The sequence below is a fragment of the Melozone crissalis genome, unplaced genomic scaffold, assembly GCF_028551555.1.
Source record: "Melozone crissalis strain CALT ecotype California unplaced genomic scaffold, PUWL_Pcris_2 ptg000014l_1, whole genome shotgun sequence".
Taxonomy (NCBI): domain Eukaryota; kingdom Metazoa; phylum Chordata; class Aves; order Passeriformes; family Passerellidae; genus Melozone; species Melozone crissalis.
Window position 1 is genome coordinate 12,876,937 of NW_026535792.1, and position 20,596 is coordinate 12,897,532.

General features: G+C 39.2%; 2 protein-coding genes across 5 annotated transcripts in view; both read right to left on the reverse strand.

Annotated features, from left to right (window-relative positions):
• Positions 1 to 206: 206 nt before the first annotated feature.
• Positions 207 to 6,601, reverse strand: RSL24D1 (ribosomal L24 domain containing 1). The gene is made up of 6 exons (XM_054273064.1): positions 6,482 to 6,601; positions 4,829 to 4,942; positions 3,197 to 3,269; positions 2,430 to 2,493; positions 1,881 to 1,966; positions 207 to 621 (listed from the first exon to the last, which is right to left on the reverse strand). Exons 1-6 carry the CDS (start codon positions 6,560 to 6,562, stop codon positions 548 to 550), a joined length of 492 nt encoding a protein of 163 aa, XP_054129039.1. The 5' UTR covers positions 6,563 to 6,601; the 3' UTR covers positions 207 to 547.
• A 3,231-nt stretch (positions 6,602 to 9,832) lies between these two features.
• The window catches only part of RAB27A (RAB27A, member RAS oncogene family), a 32,226-nt gene continuing 21,462 nt past the window's right edge, over positions 9,833 to 20,596 (reverse strand). For all 4 annotated transcript variants that reach the window (XM_054273063.1, XM_054273062.1, XM_054273059.1 and 1 more), the window contains 5 exons: positions 17,105 to 17,277; positions 15,430 to 15,515; positions 14,707 to 14,810; positions 13,893 to 14,016; positions 9,833 to 12,191 (listed from right to left, as the gene is read on the reverse strand). In XM_054273063.1, the coding sequence (XP_054129038.1) occupies positions 11,993 to 12,191; positions 13,893 to 14,016; positions 14,707 to 14,810; positions 15,430 to 15,515; positions 17,105 to 17,257 (666 nt within the window). In that variant the 5' untranslated portion in view covers positions 17,258 to 17,277 and the 3' untranslated portion in view covers positions 9,833 to 11,992. The remainder of the gene's footprint in view (positions 12,192 to 13,892; positions 14,017 to 14,706; positions 14,811 to 15,429; positions 15,516 to 17,104; positions 17,278 to 20,596) is intronic.

A 20,596-nucleotide genomic window follows, 5' to 3' on the forward strand; every position in this document is an offset into this window, starting at 1 on the left:
ATCCTGGGGTGGCTGACGTAGAAAGGAGATAAAACAAACAGTATATTCTTCAAACTGAAAAATTTACCCCAAGACAAGAATGAAAATAATTCTGGACCACATTGGACTGATGAAAATTAATATATCCTCCCCCACATTGTAATCATTAAAATAGACTTTTATCTGCTTTTACGACTATGGAAGAACAACAGACAAAGTTTAAAAAGCTCAGGGCTAGCATCTTTTATTATTTAATTATTTGCATGAACTTGGAAAAGTTACCCAGAAAAAGTGTAACTTTCCAAGGAGCACATGGTATCTCAAACCATAAAGCCTCATTCTCCATCCTGCTGACAAGGTTTTCCCAAATTGCAGAATTTTAAATACTGCCCAAACTAGTATCCATCTTGTTATTTTTCATTTAAAAAATAATTCAAATTGTAAATGACCAGTATTCACTAAAATGTACTTTTCTTCAACTGTAAGCACATTTCAGAATGATGTCAGGTGAGGCAGTAAGGAACTGTTAAGGTTCCTGAAGAGAATATAAAAAGCAAATAAAAGCTCTTTAAGAGTCTTCTTCCATAGGCACATCCTCTTGTAGCTTCTGCACCATTTTGTCCTCCAGCTGTTTTGGTGTACCTTCAAAAAGAACAAATCAAATTCAACATGTTTCTCTAAACCCAAATAACTGTTTTTCTTTGAACAATATACACGTCTATTCCAGGTGAAACAGCCTAAATATATTTCTTGAAGAGATGTTTATGAGCAAATCCATCAAGCTCAAAGGTATTTACTGCTAACCTCCACCATCTCTTAAACCTGTTTCAGCAGAAAAGCTGATGCTGTTGTTGTGCAAAATCTAAAATGCAGTCAAACCTGTGTTTTCATCTGCTATGACAAACTGATACAGCTGCCAATACCTGGCAGAACCTTGTAAAGGACTACAAAAATTCATTACTTGTTACAGATCAATGGCCTTCTCCCACTAGTTTTTAAACAAACATTTAAAGCCCTCCTGAATGCTGTGTTGTTCAGCAAGAATGCTAACTCTCAATAAGATGACCAAAAATGAAAACAAGGAAAAAGAAAACTCCAAGACTTAAATTTGATTCTGCTGCCTGCCCAGTCAGAATTGCTGAATACCAAGAAGGCAGCTGGTGTTGGACCAATAGATGGACCACACAGTGTTTTGCATCATTCATTTAGTAAAAGCAAAGACACACAGAGAAATAATCAGTTTAATTTATAATTTTGAATTCAGAACTTTTTCCTTCAAAAAAAAGGCAGGGGAACATGACAGATTAAGAAAAACTATAGAACAGACTTCTAATTAATATCTCATAATGAAGAAATAAAATCACTGGTAATTTTTATAAAACAAGAGCTAATGAAAATGTTTTTAACTTGCCTTAATTACTCTACTTCATTAAGTGTATTTTTAAAAGTAAATAATTTATTTTAAATGTGACTTCACTGAAGGAACAGTATTTTCATGTAAGTTCTACACAACTGACAAATTCAAGCAGCAAAGTTGAACTACTGTGTTTTATATCATTCAGTGGTAGAGTTTGTTGAGTTCAACTAATCAGGTCAAAGGGAACACTTAGATAAAGGCATCAGATAACAAACATGCAGTTCATGCAGCACCAGGTATTGAGTGCAATTTAAAACACTCAAAATAAGGAAGAGAAAGAACTAGATGGGATGAATGCAGGACTAGACAAATAAAAAGGTAACTTTGATTCAGAACTAAGACACTACTTACATTTACTGGAAAGAACTATTACTCATATTCAACAGACAAATTATTTGTAAGACAAATGTACAGGATTATTGATCTGTAGAATGAGTCACTCATCCTAAAACTGTGTAGGCAAACCAGTAAATCAAGTTCTTACCTGCATGGGGAGCACGAAGAAGGTGGATATTCTGTTTGACTTCTTTGATGTCTTCTGCCTTCTGCAACTCTTTGCTCTTCTTTAATCTGGGAAAGGGGAAAATTAGATTTAATCACCTTCAAAGAGGAGATGCAGGTTTTCATTTTAATGCATGGTATCTCTCACTAAAGGTATGTACAGGCTGTAAATAACTATGATTATGAGGAAATAAAGGTTAAAAGTATTTGAAAACCAATTCAAGAAAATACTGGATACAAAGCCACAAAAAATGCAGCACTGTACCAACTCCTATCAGAATTTTGTTAAAATTTAAGACTCTGCATGCAAACAAGTACTACATTACAGCTGTTATCCTTGAGTGTCCAAAAGCTGCATTTCTTGGACAGCCAATAACACAGGGTAGAGCACACCCTGTGTATTTTACCCCATCACTTGGATGACTGTGCACATAACAAAGCAGATTACTCTTTAAAACTGGATCATCCCATTTCTGGAAAGGTTGTCTAACACACACAGGCAAGGGGTTCCCATCACACAGATAATTCTCACCTGTTCATAATAAATCTGGCTTGGCGTTTTTGCTTTATTTCCTCCACTCTCTTCATTGCATCCACTGAAATAAAGCAGAAGTTGTTTTAAATGTGCTTAAATCCCTGCAGCAGAAAACCCATGCTATTTTTGTAAAGCAGCTCCCATAATACCTAAATACCAGAGGCAATTCTTACACTATGTAAAGGAACCTATTCCTTCTCCCAAGAGCAGAATAAGGGAATATTCTATGTAGCAACTCTGATAACTTGTATTTTAAAACTTATTTATGCTTCTACTTTTGTGCCTACACATAATGTCTATAGTTAACCATCACTGCAAAAGTCTCAGCTTGAAAAAAGATGCCAGTTACCACCTTCTCCTTTGTGGCATTCATTCACATGAATATAAGCAGTTCTCCTATTTTATGACAATTGATTCTATGAAGCAAACTGAACTGGCATGAGCACAAACACAGAAACAATTGCATCATGTAAAAGGCTTACATTGCAAGCCTCTTAAAAAGCTGGAAAATCACTTAGGGGTTTTGAAGACAAAATAAAGGACTTCTGGTCCTCATTTTCAAACCAGTTTCTGAAAAAAACCATCAAGTGAAACTCCACACCTGTTTACAACTCAAACCTCCTTCACACACTCAAAATTTGGTCATGATTTCAGTAATTTCAAACACAGTCACTACAAGCTGTCAATGCTCTAAGAAGTCTTTTGAAAACACATTCATGATAAGTAAAAATTTAATTTTCTGTTTTTTTCCTATAACGACTCACCAGTCTTGTTCCACAACTCTCTCTGGTATTTCACTGGTTCATTCCTACGTTTTTCAAATTCAAATGAATTATCCTGTATCAAGAAAAAGTAAATAGAGACTTATGCAGAAGCTTTTTTAGATCAATACATTCATACTGTAGCAGTCACTCACAGAACTGAATATTTTATGGGATTCTTTTCCCGCCTTTCAGAAGCTCAGTTCCTAGACTTGAACGATCATTAGAGAGAAATATGAGAAGGAAATTGAGTCAAGTGTTTGACCTCAAAGTGTCAGGAGCCACAGTGATTTGTCTGAAGAGAACTATTTACCACAACATCACCCTCAGCTATTTTCTCTTTAGCAAGACTAAAGGAACAGAGACAACCCCTGTGGAATAGGAAATACAGAGCAGATTAGATAGGTGGAAGGCGAAATTGAAAACGTGTAGATTTGAAAGCATTTATTGCAGGACAAATGAGCTCTACTCAACAGCTTGTAATTTTGAAATGGTTTTTAAAAAATACCCCAACAACCATTTCATTTTAAGAATACTGAAACAGTCTGATTTGAAATTGTGAAATATTTCAGTCGATACCTCTGGCACTTGGGACAGCTGCCATGCTCCTAACCATGCCCCCTCATTCCCATGAGCTGAAGATTAAAAACAGTTTCCTGATCTTTTTTTTTGCCAGGCACACTTAGCTTTATATCAGTTTTATCTGAGGACTTCTCCCTGCCCAAAGGTTGTTTTTTGTTGTGGTAAAGCTGAGTTACACAGCACTAAGTTACTATATTGGCTTTATTCTTTAAATAGATTATGTATCTCAAAATTGGAACACGTTGTCACCTATTTAGACATGTATAAAGGAATTTTAAATTCAGTTATTTTCAAAAATGTAATTCAACATAGCCAGAAACAACTCAAAAGCAAGAAACACAATTACTGAAGATGCTAATTAACCATAGCTTTTCAGAGTCACATTAAAAAATAAAACCACATTCTTTTCCTTGAAAGATCCACAAAAGGCAGGAAATCCCTGTATCAAAATGCCTACTGAATTTTTAATATTCTGTAAAAAATAGGTAATTAAGTCACAATAATTGTTGAATTATTTAAGGATTGTCCCACCAAATATGAATGTTTAATACTTTTACCACTGAAGCAACTTTGTTTTGAAATTGCATTTGAAGTCTCATGCTGTTTTTCAAACATTCCTTTCTATGCAAAGACTTTTTCTACACATTGTAAGCTTTAAAGAGACTTCACAGATAAGTATTTTAAGGGTCTGCAGAGAGAGACTTCCTCAGGTACCTGGTAACTCAGATTATTTGTGCAGAAACACAACTACCAATTGTATACATACAGACTAGAGGATTTATTGGTGGGAAAAAATGCCTTGGACTCGGGAGCCACCACATGTTCCCAGACAGACACCTGATACACTGGCTTCCATCCCAAAGGTGGAAGGTCCAGATTTTAATCAAGCTGAATGAACAGCTCACTCTCAAGAAACTCTCACAGTCTCTTCCACAATCCCTCTTGTCCCCAGCTCCTTTCATTAAATGACAATGCTTTAAGGAACCCAGCCCAGCCCCAGGAAGAGCCATTTCAGTGTGCTGATGTAAAGTGGGAACCAGTTCAGCTTCTTACCACTGTCAGCTCTTTGCCAGCTGCTTTACGGAATGCTTTAGTCCATCTCATCTTTCTGGGATTTCGCTTCTTTTTAAAGTTTCTGTGGCATTTTGATTTGCAGAATCTAAATATCTTTTAAAAAGTGGGTGAGAAAGAAGAAAAATCTTAGTTAAATCATGTTATCCATGTGCCACTGCAAGTATGATATCAAACACTGAGGTTACTCTAACCATACTGCTCCTCACAAATTATATTCAGGTTCCAAATGCCAGTAATTTTATAGAAAATAGAGCAATTAACAAAAACAATTTCAAGCACTAATACTGTTTTTTTCATTATAAAGTCAATTTCACAGCTGCCAGGGTTAAGCACAAGTACTTACAATTAAGCTGATTATACATAAAATACACCTGAGTTTTGAGAATTATCATCTGCAAAAATAACCGTAAAGCCAAACCTGTAGTATGAATAAACAATTTTCTACAGCTGCCAGCATTTCTTAGATACAGTACCATCCTGAGAACAACAAAAAATCCTCACACCTCTCATAATGAATGCAACACACACCCAAAAACGTCTATTTTCTGGGATGCAGCCTTAAGCCCCAAAGATTACCCTGCAGGAGTCCTAAACACATTAGTTAAGTCCTGGACTGAAATTACTGAAAGCTGTTAAAGCATATGACAAAACCTTTTAATGGACCTTTTTCTTTTTTCCCTATTTTTCTACATATTCTACGTAATACCAGACTGTTCACTTAAAAATAGTCAGAATTACATGTTATTCACGAGGTTTTGAAAACCTTATTTCTTTTACAGTCATATCCTCCTTCCCATCTAATAGTCAATTCTAAAAAATTGTAATAGAAAATCTAAATTCTAAAGTTTAATAAAAATTAAATAGAAATTAAAAATTAAATTAAAGCTAAATTAAATTTATAAATCAAAAATTAAATTTAAAATAATACAAATTCTAAATTCTAAAATTTAATAGAAATTCTAAAAAAATGTAATCGAAAATATGAAACTTTTCATTACGGCAATCACCTTCGAATGGCTTTTTTTGTTTTTACACTCTTCTACCACGGTTTTTCACCTCAGCTAAGGCACACCTGCCACGGTGTTTTGCCTTTTCACAAGTGATGTTTTTAGAGCGCCCCTCGTGGCCGCGGTGCGCTCCCAGCCCGTGTCAGCGCGCTCCCAGCCCGGCCCCGGCGCTGTGACTCAGCCCGCGGTCCCTCCTGAGCCCGGGCCCGGGAGGGAAGCGATGTGCGCAAGCTTCACTAAGACACGAATTTCGCAGAGTGACAGAATAGTCAGAGTTGGAACGGACCCACAGACAAGAGGATTACTGAGTCCAGCTCTTAAGCAAATGGCCCGTACAGGGATCGAACCCACAGCCTCGGCGTTCTCAGCACCGTGCTCTGCTCAGCCGCGCCTCACCTCGGGCTCCCGCCCGCCCACACATGCGGACGGTGCGCGCGTACCCCGGCAGGGCCGGTGCCGACCGCCAGCAGCGGCCCCGGCCCGGGACAGGGGCTCCGGCTGTGAGCGCCCCGCGTGAGGCGCGGCCGGTGACACCGAGCCCCGCCGGGGCCTGCCCGCACGGGCCGGGAGGGCGCAGGGAGCTGCCGCGATCACCGCGGGGAAGGCGGTGCCGGTCGGGCGGTACCTTGCAGTCGTTGCGCACGAACATGACGCCGTGCCCCGGGTAGATGGGCCCCGAGCAGAAGTAGCACTTCTCGATACGCATGGCGGCGGCAGCGGCGGCGGCAGCGGCGCGGGCGGAAGCGCGGCCCAGCTGACCGGAGGCGGCGTCGTGGGGCGGGCCCGGCTCCCGCAGCGCCGCCGCAGCGCCCCCTGCCGGCCCCGCAGCCGGCACACACGGCCCGAGGCCCTGGCCTTTGTTTATAAAGGAAAAATTGTGTTCCAAGGGCGAGAAATTAACGAACCGATACGGACATAAGGATAGACAGAGTCACCCAAGGAAAAGAAAGGGAGTTAAACGTAGATTTTTAAATCTAGAGTTAATTTACTGCAAAATTCAGACAACAATTTCTGTGCTGTTTTCTTATCTGTAAAATCCAAAATCTAAGCAAAATTTGAAGTCCTAAAACCAATGGTTCTGCATACTATATAGATAGGTACCTGTTACTCCTGTTCCCTCTCCTAGAGTTACCTGTTTATTGTGAAAGCACCTAAATACTAGGCCCTGTACCATCCAAATTGGTTGGAATTGGAGGTCTTCTGTCTATTCTTCAATCTTCTTGCAGGATGCTGTCCCAGCTCTGAGTCTGAAATCCTCCTCACCACATAAGTCTTTACCACCACAATTCCTGCCTCTCCGTTTAAAAGAAATTAACTCGCAGAGTATCTGGCGAAAAATCCTTGTATTGAATTGCATGTGCTTCTAAAGCAGTTTTTGCATTCTAGAACAACAAAAGAAAGGCAGTCAGCTTGGTGCTGTATTAAGAAATATCAGAGGAAGAAAGAAAACTTGCTGTAGCACAGTGGAGTCACCTTATCAGCACAGAGGCTGTCTCCAGTCTTTCAGCCCCATCTGCTGCAGGGAGCAGGGCTGGAGCACAGCAGTGGCCAGGCTGTCAATGGCTCTCACACTGCAGCCAGCGAGGGCTCTGAGGTGGGACTGAGGATGCCAACCCGGGCGAGGACATGCTAAAGACACACACACAATCCAGTTTTATCAGGGAAGCTATGAAGACAAGTTTACAGCTACAGGAAAAAACAAATAGTAAAAAAGCTTTCTTAGGTCCCAGGCTGTTCTCCTTTTTCAGTTTGATTACTTTGAGTTTCCTGCCTATGCCATTTTTTCCCCTGTGGGCTGTATTTATTTCACTTGTCCTGGCAGAGCACTGCGTGGGTGAAGTGTTTGGTGGCTTCTACAGCTTAAACACTGAATTACAGACTGTCACCAATACATCCAACAGACAGGATGTGAGTGCACAGTGATAATGCAAGCATTTACCATTAAATTATCACTCCCAGCTCTTTTTTTCACATCAAAGCACTAATCTCCTCTACAAGCCATTATGCTGTAGATTTGAAGTGCTTGTCCCTGACTAAAAGGCAATATACTTTGAAGGTTGCTGGTGACAGAATCCAGATTAATTATAGAAAACAAATATGTACTTCTACTCCATTAATAGTTATTCACACACAGAATTGGGTATCCAGGTGAAAAACAGCCTCGCTGGAAGAAGAGATTTTGCAGCAAGCCAAGTGGCTCGTTTGTTTTTGATGCAGATTACTACAGCAAGAACTGTTTCACCAAACATCTCAATTCACTACCTTAAACTCATAGCAAAGCTCTGATCTGCAAGAATTTACATACTTGTAGAAGTTTCCTAATAGAAGTAAAAGAACTGTCATACAGTCATGTGAAAGAATAAACAACTGTCAGGCAAATGCACTTGTAGGATCAGTTTCAGAGACATATGATCATGTTGGGCAGGAGACACTTCTGGGGGTCATCTAGAGCAAAGCCCTGCTCAAAGCAGAACAAATTAATACCAGGCTCAAGGCCACATCCAGTTTAGTTTTTAGTGTCTTCAAGGACAGACTCCATAATCTTACTGAGCTCCTGTTCCAATTTCTGACCACTTGTATGGTGGCAATCTTTTCCTACTATTTAATCTTAATTTTCTAGAGAACATTTCTCTCTTGCCTCTTTCCTATCCCTGTGCCCTCTGAGAGGGGTCTGGCTCCACCCATTAGAGTTCAAGAGAGCAGAATGGTTTCCCTTAGCTTAAAGCTAAGCAAACTCTGTTCTGTCTTCTCCTACCCCTTGTGCTCCAGCCTTCTGATCTTCATAGCATCTGCTGGACCCACTCCATGTGTCAATCTCTTTCTTCTACTGAAGTGTCCCAAAGAGGGCACAGAACTCCAGTCAATCTTACAATTACTGAAGATAAGGAAAGACTGATTTTCCCAACCTGCCACCTTCATTTTACCAGTGCAGCCCTGGATGCAGCTGGCCTTATCTGCCACAGCAGCACACTTTTGTTTTGGTCAGCCTGCTTTGGACCAGGATGCTCATCCCCTTATCTGAAAAATGTTTTTTCCAGCTAGCACTACTACATAGGGTTATTGCAGCCCAGGGGGAATACCCAGTGACATTTGACACTTGCCCTTTTTAAAATGAATGAGGTTTAGTTCAGCTCAATCTCTTGCCTGTCAAGGAACCTCAGAATAGCAGCAGCACATTATAACCTACCTGGTAATAGACACTGCTCTTGATGGAAGCAGTTACTCTGAAAAATCAGGCTCCTTACCGTTGTAGAAGCAATAAAGTTCACAAAATGTATTGCTTGATTCCCTCTGCTCCAAGCACACAACACGCTCAGATGAGCAGCATTCTGAACATCTCATGAGCACAGAACTGATGTCTCCATTGTCCTCTCTGGGTCTGGGCTCCTCCTGGCATCACCCAGCATTCACCAGGCTCCTGTCTGGTTTGCTCAGTGGAAGAGAGGGTCACCAAGTACCTCAACCACAGCACAGACCGTGGACACATCTGAACAAAGAATCCTCACAACGCACAGGGACAGCGCAGGACACAGACTGACACTGAACTGAGACAACAGGAAATGTTACAGTTCAGTTCAACAGTGCTGGCAAAGTTCATGTCAGGAATGTTTAACTATTTTATATTATTATAAGAAATCCTGGGACAATCCATCTTAATGGAAACACTTTCCAAAATTTTGTTCAATTACAGATCCATCTGACACTGAATGGAAACAACTTTTCTTGAAATAACAGTTTCACATCACCTAAGAATTCTTGTTTCTTTAAACCAGTACTAGTCTAGTAAGAACAATGTAATTTACTGTCAAGAAGCATTTACTGTGATTTCTCATGAGAGTTTAAAAGGGAACAAAAGTTTTGTCACACAATAACTCAAACAGATAAATCTTATGGCACATTTCAAAGGCTGACATCAAAGCAATTTTATGTAGATCCTCTTTGCACATAGTTACAAATAACAGGCATGACACAAATATGACAGTTTCAGTATTTAATATTTAATATCCAATTTAAACATAAGTATTCAAAAGGAAATATTTTTACACTATTTCAGTAGTCACTTAGCTCAATAGCTGGTTGCAATAATCCTTAAAGTTTTGAGGAACTGGATGGAGCTATAAGCACAAAAACTCTCATTTTAAGTTAATGCATGACAAAGTTCCACTGCAACCCTCTGAAAACCAAAGAGTTACATTAAAAGAAATTCAATTCAGACACTGAAGTACATTGAAATGTATTGTGTCTTACACTAGAGTTTCTTACTCTACTGGTCAGAAACATGATGGTAACTTCAAAAGGCACTCTGAATTAAACTACAGTAACTCCGGTCTACAAGCATTTTAGAAGTGGAGTAGAAAAAACCAAAACCCTATACTCATATAAATTTCTTTTACCTCTGTCCTAGCCCCAGAGCAGTCAAATTATATTGCACTTTTAAAATATTCTGTGTAGGCTGTGATAAAAATCTAATATTTACACATTGTGTTTGTTAAAGAACAATGCATTACTGTGTAAAATATTTTAAGACCCTAGTTTAAACACTTACTCTTGTATTAATTAATATAACCAGAAGCTACATCAAATATTTTTCCTTAGAGCCTATTCTAGAAACATTTTTGGTCCTTCCTTCAAAAATTTTGTAATGCTGCAATTCATGTTTGTAACTGGTATCAATACTTGCCTGAAATTGCAGTAGTTAGAATATTTAAATAAATAAATACATAATTTCTAAAGAAGCAATAGCTTTGGAGTTCTGTAAACAAGTTGCTCTGGAAGGTCTGTAACAAGACTCAATTTGGCATGTTATGACTTTAATTGGCAATACCTTACAATTATACAACCTCTCCCAGGGTAGAAAACAGTTTGGTAGGCACATCTTATAAATCAGTCTGGGCAAAAGCCCAAAAAATACTGATTGTTTCCTAGGTCACGTGAATAAATAAAAATAGTTAGAGTAACATGATCCACTGAAACCAAAAATTACATTTATGTGATCCATAGCTGGGGAGAGAGAAAAACAACTATATTCTTTTAAAAATACAATCTAAAGGAAATGAACAAGCCATAAATTACTGTATGATAACCAAGATGTTCAGGACACAAAGGTTGGCAGAATAAAATGAGCATTATAAATTCATAGAAATACTGATCTACAGGACTAGTATCTTAGCTGCATCTCACCAGAAGACAATAATCATTCGTTTCTCAATCTAAATTTGAAGAAACATTCTCAATCTGTGTTTGGTAAAACAAATTCAGTGCAAAGCACCAACTCTGATGAAATTTTCCTGACATCTAGGCTGCCCTACATTCCTGTTAAAACATGAGTAGCAATATGAAAGAAACGTAACAGATGCACAGTTATGCCATTTACTTGTAAATTTACATACATGCATGTTCTAGAAATTCAAATGATGTCAGGAGATCTCATAGGCTGCATTGGATGTATTTCATATAGTACAGTTGTAGTTTACATGTTCAATTATATGACATGCCCCAAGTGCTCTGTGTGCACACCCCTGCGCTTCCCTGGAGCTTTTTATTCTGTACTGAAGTGCTTCCCTTTGGTTTTCATCACTGAAAACTGATGGATTAGGAGAGCAAGGATAATCTACTCTCAGACTTTTGTGGAAAACACAGGATGTGCTCTTTAAGATTGTTATTAAATGGTGAAATGATTAAATGTTTCTGTTTAAAACCAAGAAGCAAGTTGCTTATCGTGTTGTTAGGAGACACCAAGAGCTGTCACAATATCTAATCTAAATGCCTACTCTGTGTAGTTAATGGAGACTGCCAAGGGCAACTGCAAACCCTTCAACTCAAGCCTAACCTTTCTGGCTGCCCACAGAGACATGTTTCTGAATTTGGTAATGAAAATTCCTTTCTTCCCCTTTCCTCCCAAGCAGAGAATTGGAGGAACATCCAGTGCTAAACCAAGTTAAACCTCTGTCCCAAAGCTAATAAACTGCATACCTTACAAGTGGAGATTAACATTGTTTGAGAGAAAGCAAACAAAAATTCTTACCAAGAATTAATAGAGCTGATTAAATAACTACACAAAGCAATTTGTCCCAAAGTTAAACAGGTAAGCTGCAACTGTACTGTATCATACACATGAAAGTTAATTGTAACTGGGCTAACAGCCACATCTGCCTTTTTCTTGCTCCTCATTCAGTTGTTCTGTAGAGCTGTGCCCATTGGAGCGCACCACCCCTTCAGGGATCCAGGATTTATCCACACATCGTTCCATGCGCTTCATTATGAGGTCAAGCAGAGTTTCAATGGCTTTGCTTACATTATTCCCATTTGCTGCACTGGTTTCAAAATATGGGATTCTGCAGGAGACAAAAAATAAACTTTCTTACATAAAAGAAATCTCAGTGCTCAGAACACCTATGTCTTTGTTAAGAAAAGCTTCTGGCACCTTGGTTTCTAAAGTACATTGCTTGTTTCTTCACTATTGTGGTCAGGATGTTCCACTGTGGATCTGTAGCTATTGCCTTCTGTACATAGTGCTCCCCACAGCGTGGTGCTACAGTGGCTGCATCTGTGTTACTGCCCAGGAAACTGATACCATCACTTCAGAATTTTAAATATTTCTCTCTTAACATGCAAGACCCAACGAGTGGCCAAGAGTCTCTTGCTGTGTCTGTACAGGTGTCTTGCAATCTGTTTCAAATACATCACATACCTATACAAGGCCCTTCCACAGAAGAAGGCATTCACTATCTCCCACTGTAGTTATCAGAAGATTGTTCACTGCAGCAGGATTTATCTTGCCTCCCCTCATGAGAAAGTGACTCCTAGAGCCATCCTGTCTCACCTCTACAGGGCAGAGAACTTTGTAACTGCCTACAGATTGGATGTGACCCACAACCTTGACTTTCAGCTCACTATTCCTAAATTAAGTTGCATTTTCAGCCACAAAGATAAATACTGCATAAATCATTTTCAGAAGTCACATGCAAAGAGATTTAAGATATGGTCACATGCTATCTGCTGCTGTTTAAAACTTCTTGCTCCTTCACTAACAGCTGGTTAAAGTACCACATGCACTTGCTGTTGTCTGTGTGACTTGACTTCAAACAAGCATTTTCACAGAAGAAAAAAGTAAGAAGGTATAACTGCACTAAACCATTTCTCTCTCATGGACAAATTGCTTCTGATTTGCCTCTAATGATTACTTAAGGCCAAGGCAAACTAACTTTGCCTAGTAAACAAAATGACACAGAGAAGACCTGCAGAACAAGGCAGCTTGCACTGAGGAGCCAGTGTTCCCACTACTGCCTGTCCTGTGGGCTTTACTTTGGAGCAGTTCTACTCTATCCCTCCAGACAAAGGTGGATTAGTGGTTGGAGCACATCATTTAACTTAGCTTTCCTTTGAGAAGAAATCCAGTTCATGTGCTAGAAAATTGCTCCACTATGTAAATTAAAACACAACAAATGCATCAGATGATTTCCTTCAGAAATGTGTTTCTGATTCTCAGTGAAATGCCAAGGTAATCCAAAGATAAGCCCCATGAAAGAGTTAAGGGAGTATAAAAGTACAAATTAATATCTGATAGTAACAAAGATTTCACAAACTTCCTTCAGAGGCACATGACCCGTGCCTGGCAGGAAGGGGAAGGGCAAGGCTGCCCTGCCTTCCTGCTGGTCTGACTCAGTTTTCAGACTCCCTGAGAGCCTGTGAGAGTGCAGATGCCTCAGCACAGGTAAGAGCAAAGAAGTGACTCCATTATTCACCTGCCTCTCTAAATTCTCTCTCTTTTCCAGAAAGTTTGTGAAAATTTACACTGTTTACTGCCAAGTAAAGATGACCCAATCTCCTGTGCAAGATTACTGCAATACTAAGTACTTATTTTTAACCAATGAAGAAAATATTCATCTCATACAGAAAAAAAGATATCATACCAAGCAGTTAAGCATTCTAAAATGCTTATTCTCACAATAACCTCTCAGTATACAGAAAAAAGCATTACAGAAAATATCTCATTCTGCTCGAAACAGAGCAATAACTGGAAGAAAGTTACATACCCATATTTTTCTGCAAGTTCCTTAGCATCTTCTTCCTTCACCATCCTTTGGTCCTCCAGGTCACTCTTGTTTCCACATAACACAATGTCAGGGTTTTCACAGTAGGCATGCATTTGTAGCTGACCTGGCAGCACAACATGAAGAGGGTCACGAGCCACTGTCACACACACTCCCTAGGAACACCACCACAAACCAAGGCTGCTCTGCTGGCCCACAGCCCTTCTCCACTGGCCCTGAGGGCTTCCACTGTCACATCCCCAGGGAAAAACACAGGGAAGCAGAACCCAGGCAGAGTTAGCACAGAAACTTGTGCATTTGCAGTTGAAGGAGTTACAGTCACCAAGCACCTACAGGGAGTGCCAGGAAAGGATCTGCTTCCCTCTCCAGATGGATGATGCAGTTTGGGAACTCCTTTGCCTGGATATGCCGGCCAAGTAAGATTTGCCTTCCTTTATGTTTTGCTGACAAAGCTTCAGGTCAGCCAAAATACTTTAGCATAGGCTTCCCACACACTTAAATTACTGAACAGCACCAGAGCCAGGGATAGGATATGGTCTCAGCTTTCTTTTATATAGGTTAAAATCCAAGTTCAATAGGCAAAGCTGAATTTCAGGTGAGCCCTAGAAGCCATCACTAGCAGCTATTACAATTATAATAAAACATTTACAATATTTTACTGGGAAAGCCATAAAAAACAGTATTTTAAGCTCTAATTTCTCAGTGAGACTTTATATTTACAAACATAACCCCCATACCCCATTTCACCCATGCAAAGAAAGTAAAAAAAAAAAAAAAAAAAAAAAAAAAGCCATACTTATCCAGTTCCTGACATTCAGAAAGCTTTGCTCATTTGTAAGATCAAAGAGCAGAAGAAACCCCATGGCATCTCTGAAGAAAGCTGTAGTCAAGCTACGAAACCTAGACCAGCAAAGAGAAATTAATTTGCTCATCTGACTTTGAAAACATAATTGCTTACAATCACAGAAGAACTGAGGTAACTTAAGACTGAATGAACCAGAAGGAAATATTCACAGTTGTTTTGCTGAGGCAGGGACTGTGTAAGAAAAATTGCTAACATGACTGTGGCCTAATCAAGGCCTAAGGCATCAAGGAGACTTGAGTGTGAGAGCTTTAAACAGTCTTCACTATAAAGCATGCCTTGATCAAGGCTCACAAATTCAAACAATAATGAAATTCTACAAAAATTTATCCCCTATACACATCAGTCCTTGAATTTAAAATTAACAATCACAAGAATGCTAGTCTTTTGATAGGCCAATAGAAAAGAATCCTTTGAGATGCTTTTGCCTGTCTGACTTTCCCAAGACATCAACATATTTACAGAAACTTAGGAGAACTTTTAAAACACAAGCTTTAAAAGTGTCTATATGTGCTGGCTATGAAAAAAAAGACTAAAAAGCAATAATCACAGGGTTTGTGTTCTACAGTTGTAAATTACAGATAGAATTTAATGGGTGCTCATAGGAAGCTTTCCATTGCTGCTACAGTAAGCTCCCATTGCAATCTTGGGCCATACCTTTCCTGCCCTGCAGTGTCCCAGAGCTGAAGATGGATCCTCTGTCCTCTGCCACCAACACCATCCAGCCCATTGGGTCTATACACCTGGAAGAGGTAAATTTGCAGGGCTGTTACCAGTCCAGCTGCTACAGAACACAAAAGAACTGACATTTAAAGTCATTAAATGCAGCAAAATTAGCACTGCTGATGCACAGATGCCAACTACAACTCAATCCTCTGCTTTGTAAGGCAAAAGTAGTATGAGATACATTTTAATATTGCATCCAATTAAATATTTAAAAATAAGGGTAAAAGGGAAACTGCAAAACCGGGGCCCAATAGACTAGGGACTCCAGATAGATACTTAGAGCCACAAGACAAAACTAATTTTCATATTTTGATTTTCTGGGTTTTTTACTACCTTACATCACGTTCAAAATAAAATCTAAGAAAGCAACAATGCCATCTGGCAATGTATTTGTAGTAGTAGCAGAACCTCATTAGCAAACAGGATATACTCAAGAGATAATGACATCTCTACTTAGCTGCCAAAAAGCTGCTGAAAAATTGCTGAGGGTAGATCTTATCAGATCACAGCTTATAAAGCAGAAATTGGATGATAAAAATAACAGCTGAAGAGTTTGCTCAGCATGAAAAAATAAATAAGGGCACTTATTAGTCTTGGAAGGATCAGATAAAAATAGATTCATTTCTTGTTTAGAATGCTTCAAGTTAAGTCATCTTCGTTACCTTCAAATGTCATTGCATCTAAGCTTACAAGAGCTACAAACAGATCTTTAGAATTCCACAAATTCAGCAAGTTTATGTACTATAGGATTCAAGCTCTGAAGCCTAAACCTTGTCCTGAGTTATCAAATATGCTGATCATGTAAACCACCATGTTTACAATCCCACTAAAGGGACAATGACTTATTCAAGGGACCAGTTTGGCATTTTACTAAGATATCTAGTCCTTGAACTACTGTGGTGCATGTCATGCACCAAAAACCAGTCTGCACAATGCCCATTACCCCATCCAGATTTCTGGACACAGGAAATCACCAGGCTACAAGGAAAGATTGTTACAATGTAAATTGTTACATTTAATAGTTGCATGTAACAACAAAAAGCTTGTGCCGACTCCATTTCTTAGAGCAGTAAGGACCAGCATCCAATTGGTTATGGCATTCTAGTGCTCAGCTTCAAATGAGAAGTACATTTGCTTAGTTTAATAACAATTCAGGGGTTGAAAAAATCAACCTTATATTTCATAATTTTCCTCTGCTAGTGGTGACTGCTTAGGAAGCCAGATCAGCTGCATGTACCATTTCATTTACATGTTTAAAAAACTGCACCTTTGTTCAGTAGCCATTTCAGTTCATACCCAGCAAAAACATTTTACTACAGTTCAGTCCTTCCTTGTGAAAGGAGTTCAACAGTAAAAGTGCTACTCCAGGTCCTGTGTGCACTAGTCACAGAGGTGACACACTCATCAACATCTGCTGAGCAGAAAGAAATGCTTTCTTAAAGTCAGCTCTTTAACTTCTGGGAAATGAGTCTGTACACAGCAATGACAAAAACAGCCAGGTCAGATGAGGCTTTCCTGTCCCAGAATGAAGCACACAATAACACTGATTGCAGGCCTACACACGGACAGACACCATTTCCGAGTAGCACATTTCATACAAACTCACCACTCTCTTTTCCCGAAAGTCAATGCCGACCGTTGTGATGAATTTGGAATTAAATTTGCCATCTGTATATTGGTAAAGAAGGCTGGTCTTTCCTACTCCAGAATCACCAAGTGCTAGGAATTTTATGAGGTAATCGTAGTCCCCATCAGACATAGTGAGAATTCAGGCGGCACCTTGAAAAGCAAAGCACAAAGGAACAGTTAGTGCAGAGCTCTGCCAGGACTTCTGACAAATGTTTGAAACACAAATCACTCCCTGCACTACAAAACAGCAAGTGGTGGGGTCAGTTCTGTGCTCCTTTATACCACCTTCACTTTAAACTCTCAATTGCACAAATTGCCAATATCAAATGCAGCTGTGACTGAAAAAAAGTGCATTTTTAGTTTTATTACATTCCTCTTACTGGAAAGGGAAGGCAACACAATTCTGACTTCTTCAGGCAAGACTGAAAATCAAGGTCAAACAATTCAAGGTATCTGGAACAGAAACTGCAGAACTGTTTTTAATCCTCCTGGAAGCTGGCAAAAACTACTTAATTGTATTAGCAATGCAATTCTCATACTCACTATGGCATTAGTAACATATGAAAAAAAAGAATTTTTTCCTGGACTGTCCACTATATTTAAACAAAACTTAAAAGTAATTTTCTATTAATAGCTATTTTTTAGTCTTGAATAAGACTTTCTTCTTGAGGTTTTGGTTTTGAAGAAGAATTTTCAATTTTTAAAGTTTGTGTTGTGATGCTAGCTAGCCATTCAAACTAAATCTTGATCCTGAATTGACATTAAACAAACACACACATTTTTTTCCATGGCTCATTACACATTTAAGAAATTTCTCTCTTTTTTTCTGCCTTTTTAAAAATAACCATATTCTCTATAGTCTGATCTAAGTGCAGGAACAACTAAAATGTGTAACAAAAATCACTGGCAAATTTCACGTGTACTAGAAAAGCTGATGTAAGTGCACTGGCACTTTCCTGTTGAGTAGCTACTGAGCCTCCCTCCCCCAAAACAAACAGTAGAGAGCTGCCTTGTGCTGTGTTCAAAGACATGAACATGAAAAGATAAGCCTAAAATAACCACTCTAAAAGCAACAGAAAACCAGCATAAAATTGCCTCTTATGAAGGACAGAAAAAGATGCCAAAAATACAAAAAAAATAGATGATGAAATAAAATTTTGAAAGAGTAATATCTGCTGTTTCAACTGTAAATATTTTTGGAACTACTTGTAGCTTGAACTAGATAAAGATATTAATTTCAAGCCAAACACTGCAGTAGTTTACATCAATGACAAAACACCAATTAATTTCTTGAATATCAACTCACAGCTTGAGGTCTGGAACAAACTGTGTCTCCAGCATGTGGGTGTCAATCATCACCATTCAGCTGAAACCATAACCATCTTAAAGCTTCACACCTTCATAATGGTGCCGCTCTTGGTTACAAGTCAGAGCTGTGACTGCTTGATGTGGCCATAAGCAGCTTACTGAAAAGCAGAGACTGGTCAGATTTACCCCAGATATTCTCCAGCTGAAGAGTCAGTGGAAAGCAGCTGACACTTTTTTCCATTTTTGAAAAGCATTTTTGAAAAGCACTGAAGTCTCCCTTTCCCAGCTAATGTGTATTTCACATTATGCCATCAATGCCAGTAAAAGCTTGCAGGAAGGGAGTTTAGGTGACAGAGTTCACACTCACCACTAGGCCACAGCTGGCTAATTCACATCCTACTGCTGTGTTTTAACCAAAGTTTTGCAATAGAGTAGAAGGCTGAAATGGAGAGCTCTGCAGCAAAAATTATCAGTGAGCTTTTTACATAAATGCACCACAATTGCAGGACTGCATCCACCACACAGGTCTGAAGGAGCAGCATATTCAAGTAAACGAATTGAACAGGCAGCCCAAACACTGACAAAGAACATTTTCAGAAGAAATTAAGAACTCTGATCCATCAGACACACTCACATGTATCAGCAAAAATAATTTTGTTGGGCTTGTTTCATTTTTTAAATCCTCTCCCCTGCTGGCAAAGGAAAAAAAAGTAAAACCAGATCACCTCTCTTGTAGCTCTACTAAAGTCTTTTCATTGAAATGTATCAGAAGAAAAGGAAAAGTATTTTAAAAAACAGAGATGGATTTTTTTAAAGACTGCATTTTATTTAGACTTCCATCTCACACATGGTGTTTCCTTTGTCCTCATGTTCTCAAAGGGCTAAGAGCTGTGTAAGCTCATCCTCTACTCAAGCACATGTTCTTTCACTCTCAAGATCCCTAAATTGATTGTTGCTTTTAAAAACTTGGATGTAAATCTTAGGGCCAGTATATTACACAAAGACAAGCTTGCTTCATGCCTCTTACTGTGCTATGCCCCCTGCACAGAGGTTTTCTGTTGGGTGGCTATAGGTGTATATATACTTTTATTAACAAGTACCAATGACAGTGCAGCTGATCACTGCTGATTTACCCTCAGCAAGACCACACAGAGGAAGGAAGGGCACTGCAGCTCTGCCTCAGAGCTGTAGGGAACTGTTACACTTCAGCTGCACCTTCCACTGGACAGGGCTGTGTGAAAGCTCTGGCCAAAACAGAAAGGTCAAGATTAGGCAAAAAAAGGTATTCCTAGTGTCATATCTGATCTGTAAAGTGTCTGTCAGGACAAACACTCATCATTTGGCCCACTCAGTTCTCCCTGTGCTTGGTACAAAATACAACTTCCAAAGGACTGACAGAGGGTGAGGAACCCTTCACAGGAAGGGTTCTAAAAATGTCTTCTAAAAGATTTGCTAGAGAAGGAAATTTTCTCTTCTGGTTTTGAAATGCACACACCTCTCACTGCACCCCACAAAGTCAATCTATTATTCAAATATCTCCAGGGAGTGGTTCTTGTGAAACCCTGCAGAGTTAACCTATCCTCGGAGACATGTAAAGAGCTATTTTCATAGCAGTTTCAAGCCTTGTCCTCCTCCCTGTACAAATATTTAAAAAGTGATCTCCACCCTCCACTTCCGAGACCTGCAGTCCTAGTGTCCAGACGCATTCAGTTTCACATAACAGAAATAAGAATAGATTCACTGTAAAGTATATTCACAGCAAAAACTGCTGTGAAGCTTTTAAAAATTGCAGCCCTCTTACTAAAACCCACCCCATTTTTTCCTTCCAATTTTGCTTTTTTTAAAATTAGGCTTTATTACTTCACACTTTCCAGTCTTTCCTTCCACTTTTCCATACCTCATATAACAGGAGAGTAGGAGGTAAAAAAGGAAGATTCTGAAAAAAACTCATGATACAATTAGAATTCACTAGGTCACCAAAACAAAATTGTTCCCATATCTTGCTTCTAAGAGTATGAACTCCTTGGTTAAAAAAAAAAAAAATCACCAATGGACAGAGTTTTAAGCTCTACATCAAGCCCTCCACAGTTTTGCCTGTTGTAAATCCCTCCTGAAATCCCATTCAGCTCTGGCTTTACACTTTGCCTGGTATGCAGAGGGA